General features: G+C 45.4%; 1 protein-coding gene across 5 annotated transcripts in view; it reads left to right on the forward strand.

The window, feature by feature from the left end:
* Nucleotides 1-21,831, forward strand: part of ACKR3 (atypical chemokine receptor 3) — a 139,937-nt gene that overhangs the window by 108,451 nt on the left and 9,655 nt on the right. The window contains exons 9-12 of one of the 5 annotated variants that reach the window (XR_011097757.1): nucleotides 7,668-7,798; nucleotides 9,454-9,596; nucleotides 10,810-10,882; nucleotides 11,372-12,170. The exons of 1 other annotated variant lie outside the window; for it this stretch is intronic. Coding sequence is in view for 1 of the 4 variants with exons in the window: in XM_068686268.1 (XP_068542369.1) it covers nucleotides 17,286-17,333 (48 nt within the window). In the remaining 3 variants the exon portion in view is untranslated. Of the gene's footprint in view, nucleotides 1-7,667; nucleotides 7,799-9,453; nucleotides 9,597-10,809; nucleotides 10,883-11,371; nucleotides 12,171-17,270; nucleotides 17,334-21,831 lie in introns of those variants that run through there. 3 more of the 5 variants (XM_068686270.1, XM_068686271.1, XM_068686268.1) reach the window with 3 other exon arrangements.

Genomic DNA, 21,831 nt, shown 5'->3' on the forward strand with positions numbered 1-21,831 from the left:
CACATTCTTTCTGCAAAGCTGGGCTAGGCTCATCCCTGGGCCTCTGCCCCCTTACCCCACAGTTACCTGGGGCAGGTGATTTAAACCACAGTAGGAATATCATAAATATCTAAATATCATTCCTACAAGGAATGATAAAATTCCTTGATGCAAATGATACAAATTCCTACAATTCCTTGTAGGAATGATGTTTAGAGAGCAGGCTGTGCTTTAGCTTTGACTGGTGGTCTCAGTGAAGGCAATATGGCTTAAAAGCCACGTTACAGTCCTGGGATCTATCCAGAAAGAGCCTCCCAGGTTCTGGCCTAATGTTTTCATTAAAGAGCAAGTGGTGGCTCCTAGCATGACGCCAGGGAGCTGTGGGATTTTTAAGGAGAGAACTGAGCATGCCGGCAGCATACCAACAAGGCATGAAATACCTACAAGTACAGGAAAAGGCCTTGAGGAGCCCTTTTGGGTAAGAGGCACTGAAAGGACCGGGGCAGTGAGCTTTACCTGAAGCTGGGTGAGTTATGTCTTTGAGGGCTTCTCAGGGGAAAAGGTATGGGAGCAGGCTGGAAGGGATAATGTAGCAGCAAATCAGCCTGGCAGCTTCAACTTAATGTGAAGATGTATGTTAGGAAACAGCTCAACCTAGGATGTCTTTTCATTACTGCTGTAGGTGCGTAAGTCCTCTCATGGTGGCTTCATGGCAAAAAAAACACCCTTGTCCCTTTCTGATTTCTCTGTTTCCTTTCCCCTCTGCTCGCCTCACCTCCAGCAAGGTGTCCTCCAAGATAACTGCTGGCCTGAAGAAGGACAGGCTGCGTGTTTAACTTCATGATTGATTTCAGGACGTGCTGTGCAAATGCAAAGCAGGGGTTGTAAGTACAGCCAAGAAAATACCAAGGGGATACAAGTGTGTGTACGTGTGAGGGGAGAGGCTATAAATAGCATGGAGATATGCACCATATTGCAGCTTGCCTTTCTGTTTTGCTGATGGCACGTTTCCTGGCAGTGTAGATGCCAGGCCCCACTAAGTGATATTTGTCAATACTGAGAACACGTTTGAACTCTCACGTTGCTGCTGTCTTGACATCCAATGGACGTGGGGAAGAAAATGGAAACACTTCCAGTGTGCTTGCTCTCTCCCACCTTCCCCAGCTGATGTGACCAGGTCAGTCCCCATCTTTGGTTCCTTCCTGTTTTTTAAAGACTGCCTTTGTCTGCATTGTCTAGAAGAGCTTTGGTAGAGGCTTCAGAGCTGCACTTCGACATGGGTAACTGGAGAACGTGCTCTCATTAACAGCCCTCGAGGAGGGTGAATATTGCTCCTTCCCTTCAAAGGAGAGTCTGAGGTGCCGAGCAAACTCCTGGCCCTCGGTCGGACGGAGCTCTGCTGAAGACATCAGCAAGATCAAAACGTCAGCTGGTGAGAACAGAAGCAGAGCAGGATCCCTCTGTAACACAGGAGGTGCGGTGGCTTTGTGGGCTGTGGAGGCATGAGGTGAACTGTTTTTATCCAGCTCTGGTACCAATAAAATGCAGCCACTTGGGCAAATGGCCCAGCTACTTGCTTAGCCTCTTGGGAAGCTTCAGCACACATGCTGAACTCTGCTGCTGCTGTCAGCAGTAACTCTGCTCGTCATTTTAAAGTTAGCTTGGAGCGGCCTGCACCATCTGCAGTTGCACCATCTGCAGAAGAGATGTACCCTCAGTTGCTGTCAAGTGAAACCGTGCAGAAGCTCGGGAGTCAAAACCCTCTCCCCAGCTGCTATTTGAACACCTTTGCCAGGCGCTCAGTCTCTTCCTCAAAGTTGCACCTCGATGGATGAGCTCCAGATGGTCGAATGGGAACCTTGCCAAGCATGGAGGGCTATCAGCAATGTTATGGATGACTGTAGGCTTCCTGCTGGGAAGTATGTAAAGATCTGTTGGCTTCTTATTGTAGTCCCCTAAAAGAGTGCTTTCATAAGTGCTTTTGGCTTTCCTTATGGCTTAATGAGTTCTTCTCCCTTTTCCAGAAAGTCTGAGACAAGTCAGTCCTAAGCTGTCCACAACCTCTATTTGTCTGATTTCCCCCTCACCCCCCCTTTTTTTTTTTTTTTTGGAAGTATATCAGATGAGCGTGATGGGGTGGAGGTAGATTGGATTTTGGCCATCCTTTGACTTCTGCCATGAGTCCAAAGACTTTTATCTTTTCAATGTGACCATTAAAGAAAAAAAAAAAAAAAAAGGAAATTAAACCACAAACAACTGCATTAGAATAATAATCAAAGCCTCATGAAAGCATACGGACATCTAGTAAACTCTCTGTTCTTTGAAACTTGAATCTTATCTCCCCCTGTCAAGGTTAATTGTTGCTGGGTTCAAATCATGGACAAGCTTTCATTACGGCTGGAGTTCTGAGCCGTGGCTAGGCAAGGTTCATCTGCTGGGTGGTTTGAGCAGGGCTGAATTTGGTCCAGCACGTTAAGGAGGGAGTTTCATCTGTAACTGCATTTCATTATGCCTGTGGATTTAGATCTGACCTTTAATGTTTTGTGAGTGTCTTCTCCCAAAGCTATGATCTGTGGGGCTATTTTAAAGGTGGTCACTTTACTTTGTTTCTTTCCATGTTATCAGATCTGGAGTGGGGGAGCAGCTGTTAGAAAGTTGCCCTAACATGAGAGACCCATTTAATTTATCTGGTGAGCAGCAAGTATTTGGTCCTGGACGCAAATCTTCCTAATTTCTCAGTTTGTTAACTTACCAAGAGCCAAGACTGACTTTTGGAACCTGGTTTGAATCACTGTAAGAGCCCAACCTGTGTGTTCAGAAGCACAGCTCTATTGACCATGGTTTGTACTCCTGCAGCTCATGTTCTCCTGATGGGGTGCATTGATGAGGGGGGCTGCTAAGAACATTTACCATGAAAAAATGATAAACTACATCAGTTTAAAAAATATATTATTGAAATGGGCATAACAATTATTAGAAATAGCTTTATAACCCCTTGAGCCAGCAAATGTAAATATGTATACTGAATGGCAGTTGCCACCCCCTGCCCCGAGCTTCCATTTTAATGAATCATATGTTCAACTGGCTAGGTTAATTCGGGAGACAATATCCCAAACTGAGTTAAGGCTATGGTTCTGCTTCGCTAAATCCCAGGAACTGTTCAGTGCCTCAGATTGCTCAACCTTAAAGAGTGGTTACCAGCATTTCCTGCATCTCTGTGCTGTCTCCTGAGGTCCTCAAGCATGAAAGTGCACTGGTAAGGTATTAGAAGAGGAACAAGTTTATTTTCTGACTCCCGGACATTTTTATGGAGTGGATAAGAGAGTTCCTTGTATTACGGCTGGAACCTTTCTTGGTGTTTGCGCTAAAATAGCAGCGGGGAAAACAAGCTTGTTTTGGAAACAGTTTTTTGCAGGTATTTTCATGACTATCAAAACTTTTTCCCCCCCCTTTTTTTTTTCATACCAGTTCATGAATTCCTATAAACCGTGACTTGATATGATTGATTAGCATTACATCTCCATCTTTTCCTTCACCCTCCACCTTTCTTGTGGCCTGTTTTCATTTCCTTGCTAATTCAAGCACGTCTAATGTGCCTGGTTAGCTTGGAGGATTTTTTTTTTATGGTACAGAGGGGTCAGGGAGATGTGCCTGAGATTGGATTTCACAGTTGGCATCCATAAACACAGGTGGAGGAATAGGACAACGGGTCAGGGAGATGGGACCTGTGAGAAATGCTGAGGATAAAAGTAGATTGTGGGAAGTTTAGGAAGGTGAAATGTATAAGGATAACTTTGGCAACAGTGGATGAAAAACTCTTGCAAGTGGATCCGCATGGAGTGAGTGCAGTCCCTTGGGTTCTGCATTACTTTCTGCTGTCGTGTTGGTTGCTCAGAGAAATGTGAGCACCCTCTCCCCACCTGTGGCCACCAGCCCTTGCCTTCAGTCACAGGGCTTTGGCTCTACGCACCGTCACATTCTTCCTTTGGCGAGCTCAGGAGTGCCGGTGATAAGCAGGTGTCATTCGCTGGCGTGCTGAAAGAAAAAACATCTTGCCTCACAAATGCTTTCTCTGAAGACCGCTTTGATTGTTGCGTTTAGGGGGGTTAGTCCGTTCAATCTTGCTGTGAATTACAGAAACCAGACCTCTTGTTTTCACATGGACTATATCCACTAGCAACCAGCTGGTGCTAGTGTTTGATATCAGCTGGGAACTTGGTCAGGAAGCTTTGATTAATATATATATATGTATATATATAAAATATCTCCATTTATGAAAAACCTAAGTTTTTACACTTTCAAGTCTCTTCACAGTAAATTCACATTCTCCATCTGTGGTGGAGAAGGAAAGGTCTGCAGCCTGAGCTCCAATCTACCAGGAAGGGATCAAATCGTTGGTTCGACTTCTAGGTTTTGTTAAAGGCTGGTGCCATAGAGCAGCACAAAAAGCCTCTCGTAGCTGGAGGAGGATCCTCTGGAGACAGGCAGAGGGCTGGTGGAGCAAAAACCAGGAGCAAGGTGAAGACAGGAATCCAGCCCGACAGAGGCACAGTATAAGATTTCACTTCTGGGGGTTGGTTCTCTTGCTAAAGCAAACAAAGCCTTGGTTTTGACTTTGCTCATTTGTTTTTCTTCTTCTGGAGATGTATTGCTTTATCAAGTGGTGCAGGAAGCTTCCAAACACTTGACTCACAATAAGACACTCCCAAGCAATTCCATTTCTTTTAAAAGCATTTCTGTGTATGGGTTCCAGTCGATTGAGCGTCGACCACTGGACCCTCTTATAGATTTAGTGTTTCAGTGGCATTGGACAGCTTTTTGAGGTTTAAACAGTGTTTCAGTGGCATTGGACAGCTTTTTGAGGTTTAAACACAGGTATGTTTGCTGGCTCAGGACCAGGGTACTTGTCACTTTGCAGGATTGTGCCCCAAATGGGGTATGAGAGAAGGGTCTTAGGTGCAGTATATTAATAGCAAGTGTAAAGAACTGCCCATTCTTTTTCCTACCACTCAGGGCTGTATTAAAGGGGCTGCATTGTTTGGTAGAAGTGAGGAAAACAATTCCTCTCTACTTGCAAAAGCAGATCTTTTTGGGCTCTGCATCTCCTCACCAGTATGCAAGTGCTGCTTCTATTCTGAACTGATATTAACTGAGACTGGTAATAAAACAACAACAACAAAACAACAAATAAACACCCCAAAATCAACCAAGCAGTGAGAGGAAAAAGCAAACAAACAAACAATAAAAAAAACTTAAGGGCTTACCCTGTTGCAGGGAGGGGAGCAAGAATTTGTCCTGGAGGATGAAGCACATCCCTTCCTAAACAAATCACGTTAAATCCCACACCTCCCTATCTTCTCTGCCAGGTAAAACCCACCCTGAAATGATAGGCATTAGCATAAGCTAAGCTAATTCACTAACCTATCTCCAGTGTACCATATAATCGATTTCATCAAATAAAATCCATGTAATAAGGCTCTGGAAGTTAAGGGAAGTTAGTACAACTTTATTGCACTTCATCCAGGAATCAATTTCTCATTTTCCTTTTTGTTTTCTGTCAGTTTTAGCTGGTTGGTGAGGCCAGAAAGGATGGAGGTTTTACAAGTGTTGACATGCTCTGTGCCACTGGCATTTCATATCCTGAGCGAAAATGAAAGGAAGATTTTCCAGATATTTTTTTGGATTAGCCACAGCAGGGAAATGTCTGGGTCAAAATAGTTGTCTAGCAATGAAAAGCTTTACCCCTGTATAAAGCTAAATACGGCTTTGGTCTGTAAATTTTGTTTTCAGCTGTTTCTGTGCTTTCCCCTGAACCTGGAATCAGGAGAGCAATGGATGTATAAGGTTTCTTTTCACAGTGTCTCCGTTTCAGAGCTGCAAGAAAAAATTAAGATAGATTGCAAATTTTTCAGCTCCATTTTGCAGAATGAAGATGTTTTATCCAAATTGTTTCCTAATGAAATCCAGTGCAGTCTTGGGGCTTTTCTGGAAGGGGGCTACATTGTTATTCTGCCAAAGGGGAAAGTACAGAAAGGTCTTCATTTTCATGATACTTCGGGGCTGTGTGAAGCCAGAACTTGACACTGACCAGGAAAAATCCTTGTGGGTTGCAGGGAGGTCCTGGCTCTCAACACAGCAGCAATTTCCCACTTTTAGTGGTCAGCTTACTGTGTCCCAGTGACCTGGGGAGCCCAGGAGGTGCCAACTGCTCGAAGCCTATGGTTTGCTAGAGCCAGCATCGATCTCTGCACCGAACAGACTGCACCATCGGGCACAGCGGTTTTATATTTCTCTCCATGCAGAGTGATTTATTAGGTTTTGATACTGGCACTCTACTGCGTATTTGCCTTTCTTTTACTGCTGCCTGAAGCCTGAGAGCAAAGAAGCTGTAAAAGTTACTGAAACAAAACTCATCTAACTCTCGTCTGTGTGGTGGTCCCAGGATTTCTGGCCATGCAGGGAGGTTTCTGGTCTCAGCTACCGAGGGATGAGCTAGGAGGAGGAGAAAATTGTCGAGGGGCACTCCCCCTGTTCATCAGTGGGAGCTGCTAGCGTGCAGCTTGGCAGAGCTGAGCTCTAAGGATGGATTTGAAAATGGAGAAAGCAGCAGGGTGAGCGTGGTAATGCTTGCTGTCTGGGGAGAGGAGAGGAAAAGGTGGGTGTCTTCAAGGAACGGAGACAAGTTACGCATGAGAAACTGGGCAAAGCCAGAGAAATGGAAGTAATAAACTTCAGCTGGCTTTGAAGGGGCAGCACACATTTATTTTTTTTTCCCTGGTTGCTGCTTTGTTTTATGTTCAGAATAAATGCCGTGTCAAGGAGCAAAAAAGGAGAAATTAGGCCACGTTTTCTGGGATGCTTGGGTAACTGGAGGAATGATGGATACTCTAGGTGAATGACCACTGCACATGCAAAAATAGCCTGTGAAATATGTGCTGTGGGAGTGCAGCCCATCCAAAATACCACGTAGTTTTTTTCTGTAGATGGAACTGTTTTCCCTCTGGGCGCTTTTTTAGGAACAGCTTGGATCTATCCAATGAATATGTCAACTGCAGCTTTTGAAAGCTTTACGAGGCTGATTCTTTTTGGAAACCCTTGATTCTACTTTGTCTGTCAATTTGTTGGTGCTTTTCATGACCAGAGTGAGTACAGGATATGTTTTAGCCAAGCAATAAGCCTTGGGCTCTTCAGAGGACTACTTTAAAGGGAGTGGTGAAGTGAGAACTGGCGTCTCCTATCCCTAATCTTGTCAGCCTTGTGATTTCCAAATTAGCTGAGTAATATATGGATACTTCATCTAGGCTGTCGGGGTGCTATTTTATATCCAGGTAGGCCGAACGTGCCAGATGGAGCAGCCTGGGTTCAGCAGGTTTTATTACAGCACTTGTGCCATTGCAGCCTTTTTACTTTGGGATTGCTCGTATTTGTTGTGAAAGGAGCTAAGCTGAGACACTGCACAGATCAGAGAGGTTCAGAAATGGAAGGAGCAGGAAAAATGAACCTTAAATTTCCCTCGTCCACCGTCCACCTTATTCTGGAGCACGTGCTGCAGAGCTCCAGGCTTCGCCAGAGATACTTGTCCTCCTTCGCTTTGCTTACACAGCTGGTTTTCAAGTGCTCTTGAAAAACATACATTCAATACAAATATTATCCCTGTACATCCTCCCTCTGTTATTTCTTGCGTGCAGGATCAGCAGTTTGCAGAGCGTACCTCGAATCCCAGAAGACGCTAGAGCTACCCACAGTCCATGAGAAACATCGCCTTAAAAAATCCTTCGCACGGCCAGCTCGGAGGAAATGCAACTGGTGACTGTGAAAGGTATAGCAGCCCTGGGATGGGTAGTGTTCAGCCAGGTTGTAAAAAGGCGATGGATTCTGAGAGAGGTTTCAGTCTGCGGGGAGAAATTGGGAGGTGTGAGATTGCTGGCTTTGTGCAGGTTATTATGCTTCCATTGCTGATTTCTAAATGGAGTCCTGTTGCTGAGAGAGAGCAGGTTTGTCTTTACTAAAAACATAGGGGTGGATTTTTTTTTCCGTACCGAGGTATGGAGCTTTAGATGGCCATCTCTGTGCCTTGTCACCTCTGAGATTTTTCCACTGATATTCACCTTGAGAAGCTACAAAGAGGTAAAAACTACAGTGGCTTGCCGTGTTTTTACTAGTGTCTTGCTTTGATATAAATCCTCAGGGTAAAAAACACCTTCCTTTTGCAGCGAAAGCAAAGGCTAAAGTATCTTTCATGAAGCAGGCTTAGTTCCTCTGGAGGACTGACATCCCCATTTTTAAGGCCTAATTGCATGAAGTCTCCTGTGATAATTCCTTAGACAGCACAGAGAAGCAGCTGGAGCCAGCCTCCAGCATCGAGTGGCTCGAGCCCAGCAGGTCAGAGCGGTGGCTTGATAGGGCAACAAAGAGATCCAAAGAACTGAGCCATCCTGTCACTTGTGGTTAAAGTTTTTTTCTTCATCTATTACTAACACAAATTCCTTGGGTTGATCAATATGGAAACGGTTCACTTAAAGGCACGTTTTCTCCTCAACTTGCCTCTATTTTTATGACGTCCTCATGATGAAGGAATGCTCTGAATATCAAGTTAACACCACTTTAGAGCAGAGTGCTCGTAGCAGGCGTTGGGCTGACTCCCGGCTGATGTTGTCAGCTCGGCCACGCAGGGCTATTGCAAATCCATCAGCAGCATGAGCCACGCTGCTGGTGTGCCTTTGGGACTGAAATCCAGGCTTCCCCAGCACTCCCTGACGCTAGCCAGATCCGAAGCAGTAACCTAGAGGTGTGGTGTTACTGGCTGCCCTGGAACCCCGCATCCACCAGCGCTGCACTGCCCACCTCCACATTCCTTGCATCAAGAGAAATGGGCACCTGGGGTATCCCAGTGCTCGTATCCCTTCTTTCTTCGCTTTGTCCGTGACACAATGTCATGACCCCCTGGCTCAGCTTGTTGCTGTGTGGGGTATCGGTTTCTGTTTCCCAAAATGAGAGAGCCTTCAAAGGATGGCTGGGCAAAATGAGCTGGGCAGCTGCCAGTATCTCCGTGTCGTTGGGAATTATGTGTGTTAAAGCTTTCCTGCTCCTCAGTAGTTCAGAGGGCTTTGTGTCTCTGAGAGCAGGCACCATTTCTCAGGTTCTTGGGGTGTGCCTACATCTTCTAAGCTATTTTTGAAGGTATTTCAGCATTTGATTTGACAGCCTGAAGCCCGCAAAAAGGAAGAATGTAGCTGGTTTGTAGGCATGCAGCCCCCACATTTAACATGAACGTTGTAGCCCACTAAGAGCAATTTTGAAAGCCCTCTGCAGTGTTGATTTATACATTTTTCTGCAGTGTCAGCATTGCTTTAAAGGGTGAGGGATTTTATAATACAGTTGTAAATTATTCTTGTAACTATCTTAAGTGCCTCATGGGAGTGCCTGATCACTTGAGATGCTTCATAATTTATTTCTTCTCATGTTTTTCACCAGTGCAATAAAACATTTGTAAATACCCAGGAATGAGGGTCCTTACAGATGGCACTGACACGCACTAGGCCCTTGCATCATCTGGAGGAAGGAAAAGAAGAAGATAGGAATGACAAGTCTAAGGCTTTCCTGAGCCTATGTGACAGGTGAGTGCAACTGAAGCTCCTGAAAAGGCTACATAAACATGGTATTTTTGCTTTCTGAATCCTCTTCCTGGGGTCTCCACAGGAATCCCTCTCTGCTGCATTATGGCTCGTGCTCAGAAGTTAGCTCCTCTTGTGAATTGGTAAAACAAACAGAATGATACAGAACCGACTAACAAAGACAACAAAAAAATCCTTGGCAGGTGAGAGCCAAACCTGTGAAGAGCAATTAGCATCAGTGCTAGCACCTGATGTGCTAGGTGTGCCCTGGTGGGGCACATACAGGTGTCCTGATGAGGACTTTATGGTCCTGTTGCTATTTTGAGAAGCAGAAGGGCATTGTGGAGGGATCTCTGCCAAATCAAACTGCTACTGTTAGGGCTCTCAGCCACAAAATTACATTATTATTATTTGTGTGTGTGTGTGTGTGGGTGTGTGAGGTTTGGTAAGCAATTCCTTTTCTTAAAGAATGTAATTCTCGGCAGACACAATCAGTTTTATTTTAAAACTATACAACCTTACGGTCAGCGATAAGAGTGGTTTTGTTCGGGTCTAATCTTGGATGTCTGGGGCAAACATAACTTGTATTCTCTTCAGCAGAGCCATGTTTTGACTTTCAGTAGTGTTGTTTTATCAGAAAGATACTCTCTGATAAGCACCTGATGGGCTGTTTCATGTTGAAATGCTAAGATCAGCTACTAAAGAGACTGTCCCAGCTGAGGCTTCAGGTGTAGCTCTTAGAAGGGCTCAAGGACCAAGTGAAGGCAAGGGATGAAAAGCCTCAGTTTTCTCAGTGCCTCTTGCTGGCGAGGGAGGTTTAGTCATCCCTAGTCATCCCAGACTGGTTTTGAGAGTAAATAAATGACTTTGTTTTCCATAATCTGAGACAGTGCTTTCTCTTCAGCATGAAATTTGCTGGTAGAGTGCTCTGTTGACTTGTAAAATGCGAGGTATCTGAAGGGACTTTACTGTGCAAGTGTCTCAAAGCTCATCAGCTGCGTGTAGCGGCCCCCCAGGTTATTGATCAGCTGCTGCTTTGAATGAGAGCATCAAATTTGTCATTCCTCTAAACTGTCACTTTGCTTTCCCAGTGCTCTTTATTATCTCTTTTATGTATTTTTTTTAATCATAATGACCTTGAAAACATTTGTAGCCGCTTTTTCTGGCTGTATTCCCCAGTTCAATTTCTGTGTTAATCCGTGTTGATTTGTTACAGGGATGTAAATGCTGGTTGAAATCTTAGAAGCGCGTGCTTTCCTTGAGTGAGAAGGCCAAGAGATTGCTGCTCAGTAAGTAAACACAGAGAAACGGTCTTTCCTTCTCTCTTGATGCTGGGATTTCTGGCTAACTGCACCTCCAGGCACACTCGCTTCATGCCAGCAAATTCTTGCAGTAAGGCACGGCATGGTGGTCCTTTGACAAAGCTGATCTTGAGGGGTTAAGATATCATCAGCACCCCCCCATCTGCTTATGTTAGACCAGGCAGAACCAGTAGCGGCTATCTTGCTCACGGCATAAAATAAATACCAGTCACTGAAGAACATTGATCTTTGTAGCAGAGGAATTGTTCGTGGCATGTTGACCTGCCCTGAACCTGTAGTAAATCACACAGCGTTATTGATTGTTACAGCATGAATGTAGGAAGCAGTATCTTTTGCTCTGTGTAAACATATTATGCATGCTGTGTGACTAACTGTGAGCCCTGTCCCGGCGCCTGCCCTAAATTCATTCTCATTTTGCCTCTGACCTTCTGGTGTGCTCCTCGCTTGCTCGAGAAGTTGTTCTGAAGCAACGGTTTGTTGGCTCCAGATGTTTTCCTGCGTGTCCCTGCTAACCACACACCTGCCTGTGCTAACAAGTACTTTGTGCCCGAGTCCTGAAGAATAAAACAAAATGCTTGTCTCGAAAACCAGGAAAGCCCCAAGTGCACGCCTAACGTCTCTTTCACAAGACCAATCATCCTTGATGTGTGGGCCTCTCTCCTGAACAATTAGCTGCTCCGTGAAGATCTTGCAGACCTGTTGGAAGTGCCTTTTGACCCTGCTTTCATTCATCTGGCCATTAATAGCTTGCTCAGGGATCCCGAGGATTTAAACCAACCAGCAGAAATTGCAGCTGGGCTGGTCGCTATCCTGCTGCTCGCAGCTCTGTCTCCTGCCTTCGTGTCGTAATTCATAAATAACTCTCTCCCTTCCTTCCCCTGCTTCTGGAGCCAGTTGTGGGTGTGTGCTGATTGCACTGTTGTGGTTGACATCAGCATCCCCGCTCTCTTCGTTGCAGCCTAGCTTAAAAAAACAAATGTCTCTCTTCTTCGTGTCAAGAACGTGATTAACTCCTCCTGTTTCTGTGCAAGCAACATGACAGGCCCGTGCAAGAAAAAAAAAAGCAATCAACTCGGAGAAGCTGCGTCTGTTCTCCTTTGGCTGGACTGCATTTCTCAGGCTACAACAGGGATGCCAATGAAGCAATGTCTCTCCTGGGAGAGAGTTGGCTGAATCATGTTAACGGAGCTCCAGCAGAAAGCTTCACCAGCAAAGGGTGGGGAATAGCAGTGATCTAGACCAAATGACGACTTGAACTCGCATTAAGATTAAGTAGTTGTTCCTTCATATTTTTATTTTTTTCTGTTGGAAAATTGAAATAATTCCATGACACCCGACATTTTTTCTTCAAAAAACGTCAGTGTTTTTTTTTTTTTATTTCTATCCAAAGCCTGTCTGTTGGAAAGCTCCCCACCAGCTCTATTGGTGGGCCAGGGTGTTTTCCAGGGTTAGCTTGAAGTTTCCATTAGGCAATGGAAGACGATTTTCTTTTTCTTTCTCTCTCTCTCTCTCTTTTTTTTTTTTTTTTTTCTTTAAAGGCAGACAAGCAGATCAACTGTTGGTGAGAACTTTAGTACCTGATTTGTCCCTATAAAATTTTCTACGACGTGAGAGAACTTTTCCAAAAGCTATCTGCAACCTGCTTTTAAAGCTGAATTTTGTCTAATGCCACGAGTAGAAGTTAAATGGCTTAGGGGCTAGTTTCAGTTTGGGTTCCTAATTGAATATTAGTTTCTTTCAGATGAGTTGTTAAATTTATCCCATGACCCTGTAAATATAATCTGCTTTTCCATCCCTTAAATAGCCACCATCTCCTTTCAAACATGATTTTGCATTCACCTTCCTGGCGTCCAGTTTCAAGTAAATATTTTAATCTCAGAGGAGCTTGGTTCTCTGCTTTCCACCCTCCTGGCTTTGCTGAGGAGAGCAAGGGCTCCACTGATTTGTGCAGGTAGCCTTGAGATCAGCTCCAAACATGTTTCTTGCCTTTCATTGGAAAGCTGTTCTGGTGGAGAACAACTTTTTGGCTATTTAAGAGTGGAAGGGAGCCTCAAGGAATCTGCTTTTTCTCTTTAGCGAGTGCCAGTAATATCACGCTTGGAAAGCAGTTGCTTTTTTTTTTTTTTTTTTTTTTTTCTTTTCTGCCTTGTGAACTCAGTGCAAGGGAAGGGTGCTGGGGTGGACCCTGGGAGCAGAAGATCCTGCCATTCCCATGGGTGGCCTCTGGCTCTCCAGGACATTTCGTGCCTTCCTTCCCCAGGGCACCACAACCCTCGGTTCACGTTCTGTGGGTGACTTCATACTGACATGGGGATGAAACAATACCAAAATTTGCATCAATACCAAAAGATGAGATTTTACTTGCATTTTTAAAGCTCTCGGCAGAGTCTTTGGTCCAAGTCTGGCTGGTAGCATGTCAGCATGTGCTGGGAAAGCTTGTAACAGAGCTTGTAACTTTTAATTTTTTCTTTGAGGGAATTCTTGTCTTTCACCACTTCGCTAGGCGTTCCTTCATGTGCTATGAAATGTGATTATTTGTGAGGTAGTGCTGTTTTGTTTTTTTTTTCTTTTTCTCTCCCCTATCCTTAGCGACTACCCCTGTTTGCATTTTATTTTATCCTAGTTCCTCTGGTTCAGACTCATTTACATTGGTGAGGAGAGATGGGGAGATATAATGGCTGCAGCTTTGATTTGGAGACTGGTGCATTGAAAGAACCATTTAATTTCTTCCATAACAAACTCACAGTACGGAAATCAATAATTCTGCTCCTCTTCCAGTTATTTTTATTGGTGCTGTCTGTACAACATGCAGAAAATGCTCAGATGCTCTGACTGCCTTGTACTGTGTACCTGAGCAGAGAAGGGGCAGGCAGCAGCTAAAAGACCGTGCAGGTTCCCTGACTTGCTGTGACCTCTAATGATGGGTGGAAAATCTGCAAAACCACTTTTGTGTTTTTGCCGTTCTAGGGGGAGCTGAATTTTAAAAAGGGAGGGTTACATTCATCCTGCAGGTGTATGTCTTGGGCAAGGCAGTGGTTGAGAAGTGGAGCTGGTGTGATGATGGATATTTTTCAGAAGGAAAGATGTCTATGTCCATTAGAAAATACTTGCACTCCATGTCTGTAACCCCTACACCTGCTCCAGCAGAGCTGTCCCCACTGCAGTTCAGGTAAGCTTTAATCCTACAACAACTAGGAAGTGACCAGTGGCTGTGCACTTGCTGTAAAGATACTCCAGGGAGGCTGATCCGTGCCTTTCTTCTCTCAGTCTGATCTGGAGGGCAGATCCTTACCAGAAAGCTACTATTAAATGGCGTTGGTTGGCCGTGAATATTCATGTGCAGCTTGTTTTTGGAGCCAAGTGTGAGCAGAGCTGTCATACTGCTAATTGCAATTGAAAGTGTTAATTTTCACACACTGGTGAAAGAATCCCAGTTTTTGGAGATTTCACTTGAGTCAGGGGTGAGGTTCCTGACAGCTTTGAAGTGTGCAGATGTGAAATGCTGAGTTTGAATATTAAGTCCCTCTTAAAATACTTTATTTCATCTGAAAGATTCCTAGACTCTGTGTTACTTTGTCAAACCCACTTTTATTTTTTTTTTCTTATAGAGTTTGAAGCCTTGACTTTTTATTGCAGCTTTGTTTAGATGAATTTATACATTCTTAGATCAAACATTATACAGCCTGACCAGGAATCATGCAATCCCAGGGGGAGATGGGAAGAAGCAGTATAACTTAGTCTTTAAACAATGGGATCATCTCCATTAGAGTGCAAGTTAGTTAATAAAACGGGCTTTAGTGAAATAAAAAAATGCAGCTTTCCCTGGGCTGTGTTTAGAAATAGTTGCACTCAGATGGGGGATGTGATGCTCGTGTCTTGGCGCAGAGATCAGCTTCATCTCCTGTGAGCTGCTACCCTGGTCACTCTCACATGCATTGATGTATCCTGGGTGAATTAATTCCTATGATGTCCGTGCTGCTGGTGTTCCTGGGCACAGCCCTGTGTGCCTCTGTGCTGCAATGAGCTCAGCTGCTCTACTTCTTCCCTGGTGATGCGTAGAAGAAGGTGTCTGTCTCTTTGTGTGCTCAGGAGAAAGGGATGGTGGAAATAGACTGGAGAGACTAGAGGGATTTGACCAGATCCTTGTTGCAAAATGGGGTGGATAATGAATGCCAGCAGAAAGGCTAAACTATGCTGTTCTTCCTTACCCTGAGATGAGCCAGCTGTTCTAGGTTGGAAATGCATGCAAACTCAAGCAGGCCATAGCTCTGAGGACACTTCACAGGCACAGAAGAAGGTGATGTTCAGGGATGTTCAGCACAAGATAGATATGGACCTGTTAGAGTGAGTCCAGAAGAGGGCCACAAAGGTAGTAAGGTACTGGAGCACCTCTCCTGTGAAGAAAGGCTGAGAGAGCTGGGGATGTTCAGCCTGGGGAAGAGAAGGCTCTGGGGAGACCTCATTGTGGCCTTAAATGGGTCTTATACAAAGGATGGAGAAGGACTCTTAGGTAGATAATGATAGGACAAGGGGGAATGGTCTTAGACTAAAAGGGGATAGATTTAGATTAAACATTAGGAGGAAATTCTTCATTATAAGGGCGGTGAGGCCCTGTCCCAGGCTGCCCAGAGAAGCTGTGGGTGCCCCATCCCTGGAGGTGTTCAAGGCCAGGCTGGATGGGGCCTTGGCCAACCTGATCTGGTGGCATCCCTGTGTATGGCAGGGGCTTGGAACGAGATGGGCTTTAAGGGCTTGTGGGGAATGTGCCACTTCTCTCTGAGGATACGCTACTGTGTGGATAGGAAACATCTCACAGGATCCCTGCAATGCAGACCTGGGAAGCATCACCTGGTTAAAAAAACAGCTTTATCCAACAAATATAAAAGATATTCTGGAAGAGGAGAAATGCTAGCTTCAGTGAAGTTAATGATGCAACTCCCCTTAGCTGGGGCAGGATTTCACCTTGGACTTGCAGTGAGTACAATGAGAGTTTCTCCTGGACCATAAAGCAAAAGTTACTGCAAGTTATTACGCACACGTGCACACAATAGTGCTCAGAGCCTGTCCGCTGAGATCTTTCCTTGGGGATCCATATAAAATACCTCTCACAAAAGCTGCCCTGTGTGCATACAGAGGAACTCCATCTAGTGACGTAAAAAAAAAAAAAAGCCAACAAAACCTTTTCACACACACGTACAGTTGTGTACCTCTTATCTTACTGCCAGTCTGTTGAAGATATCAGCCCAGCTAAACAGCACTCACCATATGTGAGACTAAAAATGCTGCCTGGGAAGCACTTTCAGTCCCTGTTCTGTATTCTGCCAATGCAAAAAAATGTCCCCTTTGTCATGTTAGTGAATGAATATTCTTGTTCCCCTTTCTCCTTGGATTTATGTTAACACTGGGTTTCAACTGAGTTTGATCTCCTTACTTTATTGTATTGCAAACAGTAGTCAATAGCTCTTCAGCTCGAGATTGCCTGGATTTATTTTAAGGTCAAGTCAACTCTCCTTGACCCAAGTCTGAACCAAAATACATTCCCAGAAGATTCCCCCACAGGATATCGGATCCGAAGACAGAGTGACATTGTAATGAGTTCAAGGTTTCAGTTCAGTACAACAGAGTCCCTGTTGGTGTGGGGAAGGCAAGCAACCCATCCTTCATATTTCAGAGCTGGGACCTCTCATGGGGCATTTCGGAACAGATTTTGTCATCCACTGGTAACTACTCTTCATGGAACAGTGTCATCGATTGCATTCCTGGTGCTTGCTGCCTGAAAGGAGACCACTCCCAGCTCCTTACACGTGTGTTTGCATGGCTCTAACGTGCATGCGTGGAATGTGGTGTGCAGGCTTTAAACAACTGATGAATTCATCTGCATTCATGCTTTTCTTTTTTGTTAAATATTTGTAAAGAGAAGGAAGAGTGGCATCTCTTCTGGGGACTCTTTAGCACACAGGCAGAACCAAGCGATACTGCATCATAAAGTAAAAACACCGCTTTGAAGAGCTGCGACAAAAAATTGAATGAACTCATAAATTTATCCTGGATGATAAATCTTCCTTCAAAAGAAGGCAGCCTTATGTTTAGCACAAAAGACTGTTTATTTCTTCTGTGGAAAGAAAAAAAAAAAAAAAAAAAAGAGTGTAATCGGATAGGATTAACTTTCCAGGGGCCCTGGACAGAAGCTAAAGCGCAGACCACTTCCTTCTTGTGCTCACATTGGATAATTTGAGCTCTGGAGTAGTCTAAGACCTCTCTGGCTTCCGAAGGCATTGTGCCATGACCAGCTGCCAGTGTGACTTGCACCTAAAGCCAACATTAAAGATCCAAGCAACAAGAGTTTCTACAGAAACAAAAAATTGCCCAAATGTTTGGGTGGTATAAACTGCTTGTCTCAGCTGGGAACCTGGCCCAGGTATGGATGAAAATAGTGCCTTGTTAGTGTTTTTCATCTCAAGCAGGTAGTTAAATACATTTATGGCAAACATAAATAACGTAAAACTGACTTAATGTTGCATTAAGAATCTTTGTGGTCTGTGTGCACTGACTTTGTTGTTTTGACTGTTCATGGTTAATGTTGCATCAGCCCTTTTAATTTAATCTATTCGTTTAATTACCTAGGAACAGCCTTGTGTGCACTTTTGTTGGTGGGAGCAATGGTGCTTCAAATTTCACACCTCACTGGGATGGATGGGAAAGTTTTTACCAAGGCAGCTGGGTTGGCAAAAGGAAAAAGTGAGAGTCTAAGTCCAGTCTGCGTGCGTGTGCTTCTATTGGTGCAAAGAGTCCCGTGCAATTCGGGTGATAAGCAAACCCCATCTTCAGACTTCTCTGATGGGCCAAGTTGAGTTGCTTGTGCTGGAGCTGGTTAAAACTCGCATGAGTTGCAGTATTTGCAAGAGCTGTTCAACAGGCATTGTTATTTTGAGCGGTAAGCTTTAGCTGTCTTCTACCCTTGTTTCTCTGGAATAAGCTACTTTGGATAGCGAGTTATCACAGAGAAAGGACGTGGTCATGAACAGATGCTGTATGGTAACTCGTATGTAAGTTGAAGTTCTTCCCACAGCTGTTAGGAGAGCAGTAGCACAGCAGAACAATGCTGAACCTCTTTGGGGTGATTGGACTTGTGCTGATGGTGCTGTGTGAAGTTGCTCTGAGCTTCTCTTCCAAGGAAGCCAGTCTTGGAAATAGGAGGTGGGTTAGAGATCGCTGTGACTGCAGCTTCACTTCTTGGTTAAGGCAAGCAGTTACACCTGGGCTAACCTAGCCAGGTGAAAGGAACACCATCCCTGGACCTCTGTGGTTCCCACAGGGGGTTCTCTAGGATGCATCACCAGCTTCTTACAAGAATTGCTGGAGAACTTATTACTGTTAAAGGGCAAAAAAATTACAGGGAGGAGCTTTGTTGAGAACTTTCCCCAAAGTTTTTGATTAAATGAAGTGCCTGGTACTGTTTTGTGGGGTTAGGAGAGAGGCTGGGTGTGCATGGTGGAGTGTAACCATAGCTGTGAAAGGAGGCTGTGAGACCAGTCCCACTGATCTCCCACTCTCCCCATCTCCCACTCTCTCAACACTTTGCTGCCAGTGTGCTCTTAGATGGAAAGTCTCTACCACCACTTCTACGGCAGAGATGCCTCATTGTTTGGAAGCTGCCTGTCATGAGGAGGCTTCTTCCATGTGCTGTGGCTGGCTGTGTGCAGGGTGCTCCTCAAATGTCTGCCAGATGTGGTCCCTCAGGGAGGGGGGTGTTAATCAGCCTCTGTCTGATTGTGATTTAGGCAGGAGATGGGTATCAGTCTGATGCAAACACTTCTGGCCATGTGCCATCCTGGGATTCCTGGAGAACAGAGAGACAGCACGTTAGGGTATCTGGACCAGGCAGCAGCTGAAGAAGGGCTTTGGTGAGCCCATGTTTTGCAGCTGCTTACATCAACTGCCAGTTCTACCCAAATTTCTACCCAGATCTTTAGCATCTGTCTGGACTGGGGGCTTGGCCGTTTCTAGTGCTGAGCCTAGAAGTGATCAGAGCCCTGAAGGAGTCAGCCAGGTAATTCTAAACCAAGAAATGTCAAACCTGTAGAGAACACATCTGTAACGTTTGCCATTGGTGTTTGCAAGCAGGCTAGACAGTGTTCACAATGGGCTGAGTAAAAAATTGCCCTTTGTGTTCGTTTACTTAACATTTCCAAGGAGCTGTGGCTAAATCGGGGTGACCTTCATTCTCAGCTCCCATGCACAGGCTTAGCTCCAGTAACTCCAGTCAAGCTATGCTGACTTTCGGCAGCTGGGACTTGGGCCCTGCTTTTAATGTCCCTTGTTCAGTGCTCATGTAGTCGGTTTTCCTTGCCAAGATTATATTTGCTTTCCTTCCTAAAGGACTGCTCTAAATATCATGCTTTAAAACAATGTGTCTTTTCTCCCCACAGAGAACAATATGATATGCCACTGTTGAATTAATATGTCCATGAAAAGTGAATATAATCTCCCCAGTAGATCCCCTTTCCAAAAGATTTATGATTTAATGATTTTTTTTATTTCTTACCGGCGTGTAGCGTTTAGTCACTTTACACCTAGCAGGGCTTTTTCCCAAGGAAGCCAGCGAAGGCAGGGGGATTCCATCATCCCGATTCAAATCCTTTCTTCCCTCTCTGCTCCTGCTCTGCCACATGTAACGCTTGTTGCTGGCACAAAGTTAAACCCAGCTTTCTGTACCAGAAAACCCAAATTCTGTCAGAATCTACCCTTGATTCATGCATGTCATGGTGCTGGTCTGCGACACAGCTATGTGGCGAAAGAAGTTTTGAATAGTGTTCATATAAAAACCAATGCCTCTGAAAATCTTTGTTGCTAGCTGCTTTACTGCTCCAGGCAGGGTTTCTTGCTCAGAGTCCTATTTGATCTAACTCATGGTCACGCTCTGTCACATCTTCAAATAAATTGCACTAATGCCGATGACAGGAGGTTATGAAGCCACAAATAACATCCATAGGTAACACTTCCATTTAGTCAAAGAAGAGCAAGGCAGAAATGAGCTGTGAAGGAGAGAGCCAGCTTAGGTAATTATTAGCTACGTGGGCAATATTCCTAGTCACGCCGCCAATCGATTTCTCTTGAAAGCCCTCTGTGCCTCGAAAATGATAAATTGATTGCTCAGCTGGCCCTTCCCTTGGCAGATCCCGCAGGGATGCGTGCCCTACCTGTGCTTGGCTTTCAGCAAACTTCCCGGGATCAACGGCTGCGAATCCTGCTGGGATCAACAGAAAGGCTGGACAGGGGCATTAACCTTTCTCATGCTGTGTCTTCGGAGGAGAAAGACAAAGAGCAGCTCAAGTCCTGGGTGGCCCCGCTGATTGAGACGCATGTGAGGCACTGCGTGCTTTGTATTGTCTCTCTGAGTCAGCGCTGTTCACCATCACTTGTCAGGAGGTAAATGCTGAAGGCAGCATCCTTTCAGCCTGGAAAACACCAGCCTGCAGGCTGTCACAGGCCTTTTGGTGTATGGGCCTTGAAACCTCTAATGCCGGAGCCCTGCGACACCCCAAGGAGCCCAGCTTGCTTTCTCTAAAATTGTACTCTTAAATTCTCTCCTTATTGTTGCAATGGAGAAGTCAAAAATACAGCTCTGGAGCTACAGCATAGATGGAAACCAGCCCACAGGGGTCTCTCTGTGAAAAAATCTCAGGAACCTTCAATCTAAAGGGTGAATGCTATGGAGGAGGAAAAGTCCCACGCTGCGATTTCGCCAAGCGCTTGGTTTTGTGGTTTAAGGCCACAGCAAGGGAAGCTGGAGTAGGAGCCTTGTCCTAGGACAGCTTGTGGTCATCTCCACGACCCTGCCTGCACGTCTCTCTCTGCTTTTAGGAGGTTGACTTCTCTGTGCCACAGTTCCTGTAACTACAAAACAAGGCAACGCAGCGCATTGACAAGCATGAGTACAGTGTCCTGGGGCACACTGGGTGTCCCACCCAGCACCACCAGCATGTGCCTTGAGGTGGCTTCCCCAGCCTCCTGGGCTCTGTTCTGGAGGTTCCTCCAGTTTGGGGCACCCCTGGCTCACTCCATCCTTCAATGGAGAAGGACTTTGGTGTCCCTGAAGGTGTGTAAGGGTAAAAGTGTCTTTCCCTGTGCTGCTTCAAGCACAACCAGCACCTGCCTGTGCTGCAGCAGTTGGGAGCGTTTCTCCTTGCTCTCTTCCCCTTTCCTCCTCTTGCATTTCTTCCAAACCAGAAAGGTCGGAGTTGGACAGGAGACCTGTGGCTTTCCTGGCGACTGCTGAGGGCCGCTTTAGGCATGGTTTGGCGTTAAATGGCTCGATTGTTTTCTGCTGTAGGGGAAGTGAAACCGGGCAGTACCACAATCACTGCCTTGCCTGCTGGGCACTCGCTGCTTCTTTCCTTTCTGCCCAGCGATTTTAGAGGTGACTCCTAATGTAGTCATCTATTTATTCCTTTTGTCAGCACAGTCTTTTCCTCCACCCATCATCCAGTTTATACAGCGAGGAACGTGACCAGCAGAGGACAGAGAACTAGCTGTCTGAGAGGAGGGAGGAAATGAGCGCTGCATTTCCATCCAGCAGCCTACTGGCACCGACTCCCAGGACTGCAGGAAGCTCTTTTACCTTTGTGCACTTCATGGATCACAGCCTGATTTCCTGCAGGCGTCTGTGTATTCGGGCTCTCCCTGGCTCTGTCATCTCAACGTGGGTGTTTGCACTCCTGGCCGGCGGTCGCGGTGCTGGCCAGCACGTTGTTCCCCGCCTGTGCGTGATGCTGCTGCCTTTGGACACCCTCTCGCGCACACGCTTGGTGGTGCTGCTCCTGGCTTGCTGATCCTCTCGTGTGCAGTGGAGAAATGTTTCCCTTTGTCCCTTTTTGGTGTTTGATGTGCTATTGAAATGCTACCCCTCCCAACAC

The sequence above is a fragment of the Anas acuta genome, chromosome 6 (assembly GCF_963932015.1).
Source record: "Anas acuta chromosome 6, bAnaAcu1.1, whole genome shotgun sequence".
NCBI lineage: Eukaryota > Metazoa > Chordata > Aves > Anseriformes > Anatidae > Anas > Anas acuta.